General features: G+C 39.6%; 3 protein-coding genes across 3 annotated transcripts; 2 read left to right on the forward strand and 1 right to left on the reverse strand.

The window, feature by feature from the left end:
• The first annotated feature begins 409 nt into the window (after nucleotides 1–409).
• Nucleotides 410–1,311, forward strand: LOC110912933 (Werner Syndrome-like exonuclease). The gene has a single exon (XM_022157773.2). It carries the CDS (start codon nucleotides 493–495, stop codon nucleotides 1,132–1,134), a length of 642 nt encoding a protein of 213 aa, XP_022013465.1. The 5' UTR covers nucleotides 410–492; the 3' UTR covers nucleotides 1,135–1,311.
• Nucleotides 1,312–2,031: 720 nt separating this feature from the next.
• LOC110912934 (Werner Syndrome-like exonuclease) lies at nucleotides 2,032–2,670 on the forward strand. Its single transcript, XM_022157774.2, has one exon. It carries the CDS (start codon nucleotides 2,032–2,034, stop codon nucleotides 2,668–2,670), a length of 639 nt encoding a protein of 212 aa, XP_022013466.2.
• Nucleotides 2,671–5,652: 2,982 nt separating this feature from the next.
• Nucleotides 5,653–6,087, reverse strand: LOC110914596 (Werner syndrome ATP-dependent helicase homolog; the record flags this gene model as incomplete). Its single annotated transcript, XM_022159384.2, has 1 exon — nucleotides 5,653–6,087. A coding segment is annotated over one exon (423 nt), but the record flags the coding sequence as incomplete, so codon positions are not given.
• Nucleotides 6,088–11,803: the final 5,716 nt, after the last annotated feature.

Genomic DNA, 11,803 nt, shown 5'->3' on the forward strand with positions numbered 1-11,803 from the left:
CGCTACCACCTTATTTTACCCTGAACTTTCCGAAAATTAGTGACGTCATTACTTTCTTTCAAGAACCCTAAATATTAATAAAAAGTAGTATAACACTAAGACTCGATATGGCTTGGCGAACCTAACAAGCTTCACATACCAGACTTGAGTTCAGGCTCAATAAATAAGCGAGCTTTATTTTAGACTCCGCTTATTTCAAGTTTTTTCTCAAACCGATCTTGAGCCGGCTCGTTTGCACCCCTTGTTGAAACCGGTGTTGAAGAAAAGACCTTTCCGTCGTAAAAAAAACAAAATTTCTAAAAACCGGTGTTGAGAAAAAGAGAAAAAAAAAAAAACTATCCGTGATGTACGCGCTTGTAAGGCGAGTGGATGAAGCAAAGCACCCGTCTATATACAACGGATTCTTCTCATATTCTTCTACACACATTCCATCTTCTTCAAAACCCTCTTAACACACCACCACCACCACCACCACCACGCGCCTCCACAACAATGGCGACGTCGATCAGCCAGTTCATTCACAACCACCCCAACAACAACAACACCCACACCGTCTACCGCCTCACACTCTTCAACCACACCATCGAAACCCTAGTCACCGACACACCATCCTACGTCGACACATGGATCTCCACCATCCACCACACCCACCGCCACCATCTCCACTCCCTCATCATCGGCCTCGACGTCGAGTGGCGTCCCAACCAAACCCCAAACCACCAAAACCCCATCGCCACCCTCCAACTATGCGTCGGAAACCACTGCCTCATTTTTCAAATCCTAAACTCCCCATCCATCCCACAATCTCTCATTAACTTCCTTGGTAACCCTTCCTACACGTTTGTTGGGGTAGGCATTGAAAATGATGTGGAGAAACTTGGTTTGGTGGTTGCGAAGAGGGTGGATTTGAGGAGTGTGGCTGCGTATGCGTACGGTGGGATGGAGTTTAAGAATGCTGGGTTGAAGCAACTGGCGAGTATGGTTTTAGGGTGGGAGATAAACAAACCGAAAGATGTTACGATGAGTGGTTGGGATAATAAGTGTCTTACTCCGGTTCAGGTGCAGTATGCGGCTATTGATGCGTTTGTGAGTTTTGAGATTGGGAGGGTTTTGATTTCTGGGAATCGTTACTGATGATTGGAGGTTACTGTTTGTTTGTGGTAAGAAAGAAGATTAGGGTTTTTACCTTTTAGTGTGTTTAATATTTGATTTGAGTGTTTGGTGTGTTAAAACTTAAATATGTGTTTGTTTCCGGATGTTTTTTATTTGAATTTGGTAGCAAACCTTTATGAACTAATTCCACTTTGAATATTGTTCTAGTCATCTTCAGTCATTTTGCTGTTGTGTTAATTCCTCTTTTGCATAATTTTGGTTTGAATGGTTCTTATATATCTAGGGACAGATCAGGTAATAAATTGGGTTAAAGAAAGCTAGGCCCAACAATTTTGGGCCTGGCCCAACCCAGGTTTATCATAGCATTTAGAATATTTTGTGTTTTAGTTTCGGGTTGGGCGTGATTTTGGTCTGTTTGTTGCACACTCGTAAACATGGTCGTCGTATTGTTCGTCCGTCACCACGTACGATGCCTCCATAGATGACGAAGGGATGAGCAACCTCGGGTTCGGACCCTCCAGGACCGCGAACCCAAGGTACTAACAAGCTTATTTTTTAAGTTCGGGCTCGTCTCGTAAGAAAGTTTAAAAAGCTCGATTCGGCTCCTTTGCTAGACAACTTTATGTAAGGCTCGATAAGGCTTAGCGAGCCTGACAAGCTTCAAATGCCAAACTCGAGCTCAGGCTTAATAAATAAATGAAAAAAACTTTCCGTGATGAAAAAAACAAAATTTCTGAAAACCGGTGTTGGGAAAAAAAAAAAAAAAAAACTATCTGTGATGTACGCGCTTGTAAGGCGAGTGGATGAAGCAAAACACCCGTCTATATACAACGGATTCTTCTCATATCCTTCTACACACATTCCATTCTACAAAACCCTGAACACACACCACCACCACCACCACGCGCCTCCACAACAATGGCGACGTCGATCAGCCAGTTCATTCACAACCACCCCAACAACAACACCCACAACGTCTACCTCCTCAAATTCTTCAACCACACCATCGAAACCCTAGTCACCGACACACCATCCTTCGTCGACACATGGATCTCCACCATCCACCACACCCACCGCCACCATCTCCACTCCCTCATCGTCGGCCTCGACGTCGAGTGGCGTCCTAACCAAACCCCAAACCACCAAAACCCCATCGCCACCCTCCAACTATGCGTCGGAAACCACTGCCTCATTTTTCAAATCCTAAACTCCTCATCCATCCCACAATCTCTCATTAACTTCCTTGGTAACCCTTCCTACACGTTTGTTGGAGTAGGCATTGAAAATGACGTGCAGAAACTTGGTTTGGTGGTTGCGAAGAGGGTGGATTTGAGGAGTGTGGCTGCGTATGCGTACGGTGGGATGGAGTTTAAGAATGCTGGGTTGAAGCAACTGGCGAGTATGGTTTTAGGGTGGGAGATAAACAAACCGAGAGATGTTACGATGAGTGGTTGGGATAACAAGTGTCTTACTCCGGTTCAGGTGCAGTATGCGGCTATTGATGCGTTCGTGAGTTTTGAGATTGGGAGGGTTTTGATTTCTGGGAATCGTTACTGAATGGAGGCTGCAGTTTGTTTGTGGTAAGAAAGAAGATTAGGGTTTTTACTTTTTAGTGTGTTTGAATGTTTGATTTGAGTGTTTAAATATGTGTTTGTTTCTGGATGTTTTTTGTTTGAATTTGGTAGCAAACCTTTATGAACTGATTCCACTATGAATATTGTTCTAGTTATGTGCATCATCCATCTTCAATCATTTTGCATAATTTTGGTTTGAATGTAAATAAGCAGTCAAAAGGAAGATCAGGTAATAAATTGGGTTAAAGAAAGCTAGGCCCAACATTTTTGGGCCGGGCCTGGCCCAACCCAGGTTGGTCATAGCCTTTAGTATATTCTGTGTTTAGTTTCGGGTTGGGCGTGATTTTGGTCTGTTTGTTGCACACTCGTAAACATGTTCTTCGTATCGTTTGTCCTTCACCACATACGATGCCTCCATAGGGGTGAGCAACCTCGGGTTCGGACCCTCCAAGACCGCGAACCCAAGGTACTAGGTTAGATATACATAGTTACATGTAGAAAAAATGACTAAATTGTATTAATATATGCTATAATACATGTACATAGTTACATATTGAGAAAATAATAATGTTAGTAAGTGTTAAAATGGTCGGTTCCAAACCAAACTGAATCGTGAAACTGTCAACTGTTGAAACCCGACCCGACAAACTTGCTTTAGTTTAGAAAGTTTGTTCGAATTTTAATGATTTATAAATACCCAAGTAGTTCATTGGTCACTGGTTCGTTGTCTAGTCGGTTTATTCTGATTTTGATATAGTTGTGTAAGACCTAAAATTGAAAGTCTAATAACATCTTATGAGCTTAAAAGCTTGCTATGATGAAAAACATGTCTGGAATTTGCAATATGTGATCATAAAAGACTGTTTAGTATGTCAAATTTCTGATTGTTTGAATTTATTAGTAAATCTTTCTTGAATTTCTGTTTAATAGATAAAACATCTAGTCATGTGCATCATCCATCTTCAAATTTCTGTTATGGAAATACAAAGAACTTCTCCGCTAGAGGTTTAGATTACTGGTTTAAAAAATGAGTGTAAAACGAATTATGAACGAGTTGGTTAACGTTTCAAAAATGAGTGGGTTAAAATGAGTAATGAAGAAAATAGTTTTGCTACAATAATAATGTCATGGTTGTTTGACGTTAAACAACTTTCGGTCCGGGGCACCCCCGGGCCACCATTATCCTCCGCCCATAATGGCTAGAAGAAGGGGAGTAAGCTCAATCCGTATATCATTAAGATTTAGTTGGTTTGGTATGAATGTTACTTGTTACCTATTGGGCTAGTTTTCATTATTACCAATTGGGCCAAGTTTAAGCTAATTAGGATCGACAGTGATAGGACTCTTTGGGACGGAGGGCCCAATGGTTGGATTGTTTGAAAGGGGCTAAACGGATTGTCTCAAAAAACCAACTCAGGTTTTTTTATTTTTTTTTACGTAAACGGTGTTAGTGGTAAATTTTTATTTTATTTTTATTTTTTTTGTCAAAACGGGTGATTTTAAAATATTTATTAAAACGGGTTTTCTTTTTTTCTTTAGAAGGTGTTTGTGGTTGAGTTTTGAATAAGATTTTTAGATTATTGAGTTTTGAAATCGTAAATAATCAGTTTTGAGTGTTTGGGTAAAAAAATTAAAAAAATTGATTATTTGTGTTTAGAAAGTTACGTAACGCAGTTTTCCAAAAGCAGCTCCCCCCCTACTGCAACAAAACGCAGTTTTCCAAAAATTGATTATTTGCGTTTAGAAAAGGATTTTCACTTGTTTATTTTTTAAATATATATATTTGTCAAACACTCAAATAGTTGATTATCTGATTATTGTTATATCAAGCAACATAATCAAATCCAAACACTATCTTTCAACATCACGTTTTGTTACAGTTAATTATCTGATTATTCAAAAGGCATACTCTATTTTCAAAACTCAACCACAAACACCCTCTTAATCCATTATTCTTTCTAACCTACCTTTTTTTAATCCGTAATCAAGTTTTTCAATCCTCCAAAGCAACAAGCTGAGGATTCAGTTTTACCATTTTGCTATTATTGTTCGATTATTCTCAACTCTCATGATTCAAGTTTTTCGATTTATTACAAATAATTCAAGATATTAGACGTATCAAGCAGTCAAGATATTAGACATATCAAAAGATACTAAACATATAAAACAGTCAAGATATTAGACATATCAAACAATAGCATCAACCAGCGGCGGAACCAATGTAATGTTAGCCGTAGCACGGGATATGGCTCAAGTCCATATTAGTAGTGTGATTATTTTCGGTTTTATCTAAAAAAATTTGGCGACCTGGTTCTCAGCAAAGAAAACGGAGGAAGAAGATGATGAAGTAAATTATTATTATTATGTGAAATCTAGATCTGGTTGTACCTAAAGAAATATTATTTTATTCTTAAATTTTAATTTGTATACTATTTATGAGAAAAGCAAAGTGAAAATGACAAGCTGACATGACAGTACAAGCAATTTCTTTTTCTTTGCTATTAGTAAAAAAAAACTCATTTTGTTTACATCTTTATATTAATTTGTTGCAATAGAGATTCAATGATGTTTTCCTGTAGTTGGGTTAACACACATTTAAGCAATATTATTGATACAATCTACGCTATAGATTTTGCAAACTTTTAAATATAATCAATAATATAACAGATATTTTACAAAAGAAAATACTTTAGTGCATTCTATATTTTTAAACAATGTCATGGATTGTGAGGTGGAAAATGATTTTTTCATAAAGTAAAAGACGACAAGGTGATAGAATGATTTCAAGGTATGAAAAAAAAGAAGAAGACAAATATATTAGGCATTTGTTTTACTTTATTTGTTTATTATCGTTTTTTTAATATCGTATAATTGCACGGTGAATTTTTTTTTGGGATACCTCTGATTTATAATTCTAGTTCCGCCACTGGCATCAACATCACAAACCCTAATTTCATATCACCAGTCAGTTATAATACTAATAATTCCCAGAGATCAAAACCCTACCAATCTCAAAACTCAAAAACGCATCAATGCATGCATACGCCACCTGTGGCCGAGTTAACCACTGATTATCCCATCGGCTCATGGTTATTCTCTTGGGCTTCAAAACCTCTTTTCCAAGTACCTCTTCAGTCAAACTCTTAAGCCCTGCATACTTAAACTTTCTCACACCGTACGCATTCGCCGCCAACGTTGTTAACTCCGCAATCCTGGCAACCACAAGGTTATAATCCTCAACCAGCTTCCCAACATCACTCTTAATCCCGACAACAGTGAACGTATAGTTAGGGTTTCTTAAAAAGTTTACGAGAGATTGTGGGATGTAAGGGGCGTAAAGGAGTTGAAAGATCAGGCAACGGCGTCCCACGCAGAGTTGGAGGGTGGCTACGGGGTTTTTGAAAACCGGTTAATCTCTTAACACCATGATTAGTTAGATAGATAGTTTAAAGTTAGTTAATTAGCGGTTACAAAGTATAGGGGCCGAAATTGACAAGATGGAAGATTATAACCACCATCACTTATCGAAAAGGTGTGTCCCTCACACACACCCTCTCGGATCGACACAAGGAAAGGAAGAAGAAGACACACCGGTTCGGATTGAATGGCTGGAAATCAACATACCCTTTCAAGATCAAATCTCAACCACACAATCCAAGAGACGTACCTTTTTACGAAGAGTCGCGTCTATTCACTCGTACCCGTAGGAAACTATAAATAGGGATAGTTAGATTCATTTGTTGTTGTTCATTGAATTCGATTCTAGTTATTCGATTTGTATATACTCACATTCATACATTTCGGTTATATACAAGTTCGATTATTGTTTATTATTCAAGTTTGTTATCACGCTCGTTAGAGATCAAGATCCAAGTTCGGGCCAACAAATTGGTATCAGAGCATCAGGCTCTAGGCGTGGGAATCGCAAGGCATCGCAGGGAATTCGCGATCAGGTTTCAATCTCGTTTAAATTCGTAAAGTTTCATTTCAGAGTTTTTATTTTCGGTTCTAGGAAAGTCGGTTGAACCGAACGGTTAGGAATCTAGGGTTCGTTTGCTTTGATTCCGGGGTTATAGTGCGAATTAGATTGATTTGGTTGTTTTGGTTATTACACGATTCGGGTAATCGGGGTTGTTAAGATATATTGAAACCAAAAGGAAAGTTTAGTAAAAGTGAAGATTATTCGACAGGAAGAAATGTCAGGAGCAACCGGGCAAAATCCGATAAATGGAAATTCTCTTTCCCAGTTTCAGTGTCCGATTCTGAAACCAACAAACTATACGGTTTGGGCTATTCGTATCAAGACGATTCTTGAAGCGAATGGTTTATGGGAAACGATTGAACCGGCAGAAAATGCAACGGTAGACGCTAAGAAAGATAAGTCTACAATTGCATATCTGTTTCAAGCAATACCAGAGGACGTTGTATTGCAAGTTGCAAGTTGTAAAAGTGCAAAAGAGATTTGGGATAATCTAAAGATTAGACACGTTGGCGTAGATCGGGTACAAAAGGCGCGTATGCACACGCTAATGTCAGAATTTGAAATGTTGCAAATGAGGGATGACGACACTATTGATTCGTTCACCGCAAAGATTAATAGTATCGTTACCCGAGCAACAGAAGTAGGATCGACTATGAGTCAATCGACTCTAGTACGCAAACTCTTAAATGGCGTACCAGATAGGTTTACTCAAATCGTTGCCTCTATGGAACAATACTCCGATCTAGAAACTATGACGCTACAAGAAGCGGTCGGAAGACTAAAGACGTATGAAGAACGTCTCAAGTTAAAGAAAGGAAACCAAGGAGAAAGCCCAGATAGGCTTATGTTTACACATCAGGATAACAACAGAGGAAGGCAATCTGGAAACCGCGGTCGTGGTAGATTTAACCAGACGCGTGGAAATGGGCGAAACAACGGAAATAGGCAAAGTCCCAGAAACGAAGGATCTACATCTAGATCTAGAAATGGAAATTCTAGAAATTGGAGGAAGTTTGCGAGAACCGACCTAAGTAAGATCCAATGCTTTAAGTGTCAAAAGTTTGGACACTACAAGAAGGACTGTTCTGAGAAAGACGAAGTGCAAGAACATTCAAACCTCGTCGAGGAAGACGAAGCACCCGTATTGTTAATGACAATACAAGAAGAAAATGTTCAAGAAAGGGCTCTGCTAAACGAGGAACATATAAAACCGACAAGTTATGCCTCAGAAAATGAAAATCTATGGTACTTAGACAACGGGGCGAGCAACCACATGACAGGAGTGCGAAGTCACTTCAAGGAGTTAGATGAAACGGTGACAGGACAAGTACGATTCGGTGATGGGTCACACGTAGAAATTAAAGGCAAAGGTTCAATATTACTGGAATGTCTGAACCAAGAACAAAAGATTGTTTCACAAGTATACTACATTCCAAGTCTGAAGACCAATATATTGAGCCTCGGACAACTTACAGAAATCGGTTGCAAAGTGGTTATGGACGGAGATCTACTTACTATCCGAGATCGAAATAGAAAGCTACTAATGCGAGTCAAGAGAATGAAGAACAGGCTGTACAAAGTCAAACTGAAAACGGGAAAACCAATCTGCTTACTATCAAAGACCGAAGATACAGCATGGTTATGGCACGCAAGGTTAGGCCATTTACACTTCGACGCTATTAAGGAAATGACTCGTAAGAACTTGGTACATGGAGTTCCCCAAATAAGTCATGCTAGTCAAGTCTGTGACGCATGCTTATTAGGAAAGCATAGTAGGGCACCATTTCCAAATCAGGCAAAGTTCAGATCTTTAAAACCTCTGGACTTAGTCTATGGAGATTTGTGTGGTCCTATAACTCCACCAACACATGCTGGGAAGAAGTATATATTCTTACTTGTAGACGACTGTACTCGCTACATGTGGGCGTATTTACTAACTTCCAAGGATCAAGCATTCGAAACATTTAAGGAGTTCAAAGAAAAGGTTGAAAAGGAAGCGCAGACCAAGTTAAAGATGCTAAGGACGGATAGAGGAGGTGAATTCACATCGGCTGAATTCAACAAGTATTGCAAAACCAACGGCATAGCAAGACAGCTTACAGCACCATACTCCCCACAGCAAAATGGAGTAGTAGAAAGGCGAAACAGGACGATGTTATCCACTACTCGCAGTATGCTAAAGGCAATGAACATGCCACAGAACTTTTGGGGTGAAGCAATACGACACGCGATATACGTACTAAACAGGGTTCCGACAAAAGCCCTAGTGAACAAGACACCATATGAAGCATTGAAAGGAAGGAAGCCAAATTTAGAACACTTGAAGGTTTTTGGCTGCACTGCTTACGCTAAGGTACTACCACTTCAACAAAAGAAGTTAGATGATAGAAGCGCACCTATGGTATACCTTGGAATAGAAGAAGGATCAAAGGCGTACAGATTATATGATCCAGCAAAGAACAAGATATGTGTCAGTAGAGATGTAAAGTTCATGGAAGGTCAGCCATGGAACTGGAATAGTTATATGGAAACGATAGATTCAGGGAATCCCGAATGGACTAACTTTGTCATTCAAGAAGATGACATACCACCAGAGTTAGAAGAAAATGAACCAAGTAGTCCAGGCAGTAGCGGGCCACATCATGACGACTCAGGAGTAGATCAGACAGAGGAACAAGACTCCTATGTAACCCCGCCAGCACATTCGTACAATCAGAACTCAGCAGGAAATTCAAGCAATTTACAAAATGGAGGTCCATCCACTTCTGAAAGTACAACAGGAAATATCAGCAATACTCCAGTAAGACTGAAAAGTCTTGAAGACCTGTATGAAGAAACAGAAGAAATTCAACTAGATCCACATGAATTATTACTTGCTGAAGAAGAACCAAGGAATTACAAGGAAGCATCTAGTGACAAAAAGTGGATTGAAGCAATGAAGGCTGAGTTAGACTCAATAAACAAGAATAACACTTGGAAGTTGACGGAACTGCCAAGTGGTCACAAAGCAATAGGTTTAAAGTGGGTATTCAAGACTAAGAAAGATGCAAACGGAAATATTATCAGACACAAAGCAAGGCTAGTTGCAAAGGGATATGTTCAGCAACACGGAATAGACTTTGACGAAGTCTTTGCACCAGTAGCACGTATGGAAACAGTACGACTAATGTTGGCTTTAGCAGCATATCAAGGTTGGGAGGTACATCATCTAGATGTGAAATCTGCATTCTTACACGGAGACCTCAAGGAGGAAGTCTATGTATCACAACCAGAAGGATTTATAAAGCCAGGAAATGAAGGAAAGGTTTACAGACTATCAAAAGCACTGTATGGATTGAGACAAGCACCAAGAGCTTGGAATACGAAGTTAGATCAAACCCTAAAGTCACTTAACTTCAAGAAGTGTACTTTAGAGAACGCAATCTATACAAGAACAAGTGAAGCCTCTACACTAATAGTTGGAGTCTATGTTGATGACTTGATAGTCACTGGAACATCAAAGAAGGAAATAGACATCTTCAAATCTCAGATGAAGAACAAATTTGATATGAGCGATCTAGGATTGCTAGCATATTATCTGGGAATAGAAGTAATTCAAACAGGGGGTGAGATAGGCATCAAGCAGACAGGATATATCAACAAGATACTCAAAGACGCTGATATGTTATCCTGCAATGACACAAAGACACCCATGACTCCAGGAACTCAATTAACAAAGACTGAAGAAGGAGATCTAGTAGATGCAACACATTACAGAAGCCTGATAGGTTCTCTCAGGTACTTATTGCATACAAGACCAGATCTATGTTACCCAGTCAGTCTACTTAGTAGATTCATGCAAGAACCAAAGGAGCAACACCTGAAAGCAGTAAAGCAAATACTACGTTACATCAAAGGAACTAAAGAGCATGGAATCATTTACAAAAGACAAGGAGGATGTAAGATCACGGGTTATAGCGACAGTAGTTTTGGAGTTAATACAGACAAAGGAAAAGGAACAACTGGTCTGGTATTTTACTTCGGAGAATCACCTATAACCTGGTGTACACAAAAGCAACAAACAGTGGCACTATCATCATGCGAATCAGAATTCATGGCAGCCACTGCAGCAGCATGTCAAGCACTATGGCTTAAAAGATTGTTAAGTGAAATCACAGGCTGGAAGGAAGAGAAGATAACACTCAGAGTAGATAATGTTTCAGCAATAGCACTCATGAGAAACCCAGTCTTTCACGGAAGAAGCAAGCACATTGACACACGCTATCACTTCATAAGAGAATGCGTGGAAAACGAAGATATCAGTGTGGAGCATATAAGTGGAGAACTACAACGGGCAGATATACTAACAAAGGCACTAGCAAGGATCAAGTTTGCTACAATGAGAGAACTGCTCGGAATTCAAGACTTAAAGCAATTCATGGATGTTCGAGATTAAGAGGGTGAATGAAAACCGGTTAATCTCTTAACACCATGATTAGTTAGATAGATAGTTTAAAGTTAGTTAATTAGCGGTTACAAAGTATAGGGGCCGAAATTGACAAGATGGAAGATTATAACCACCATCACTTATCGAAAAGGTGTGTCCCTCACACACACCCTCTCGGATCGACACAAGGAAAGGAAGAAGAAGACACACCGGTTCGGATTGAATGGCTGGAAATCAACATACCCTTTCAAGATCAAATCTCAACCACACAATCCAAGAGACGTACCTTTTTACGAAGAGTCGCGTCTATTCACTCGTACCCGTAGGAAACTATAAATAGGGATAGTTAGATTCATTTGTTGTTGTTCATTGAATTCGATTCTAGTTATTCGATTTGTATATACTCACATTCATACATTTCGGTTATATACAAGTTCGATTATTGTTTATTATTCAAGTTTGTTATCACGCTCGTTAGAGATCAAGATCCAAGTTCGGGCCAACAGTTTTGGATGTTTCGGGTGAAGTTAGGACGCCACTCGACGTCGAGGCCGACTACGAGGAAGTGGAGACGGCGGCGGTGGATGCGCTCGATGTCGGAGATCCACATGTCGACGTAGGATGGTGTGTGTGTTACTAAGGTTAAGATTGTGTCGTTGGAGAATGTTACGTCGTAGTAATTGTGTGTGTCGTAGGGGAGTTGATGAT

This window comes from Helianthus annuus, chromosome 15, assembly GCF_002127325.2.
Source record: "Helianthus annuus cultivar XRQ/B chromosome 15, HanXRQr2.0-SUNRISE, whole genome shotgun sequence".
Taxonomy (NCBI): Eukaryota; Viridiplantae; Streptophyta; class Magnoliopsida; order Asterales; family Asteraceae; genus Helianthus; species Helianthus annuus.

Excerpts from the sequence above, each read along its gene's own strand:
- LOC110912933 (XM_022157773.2), top strand. The coding sequence starts at position 493 with ATGGCGACGTCGATCAGCCAGTTCATTCACAACCACCCCAACAACAAC.
- LOC110912934 (XM_022157774.2), top strand. The coding sequence starts at position 2,032 with ATGGCGACGTCGATCAGCCAGTTCATTCACAACCACCCCAACAACAAC.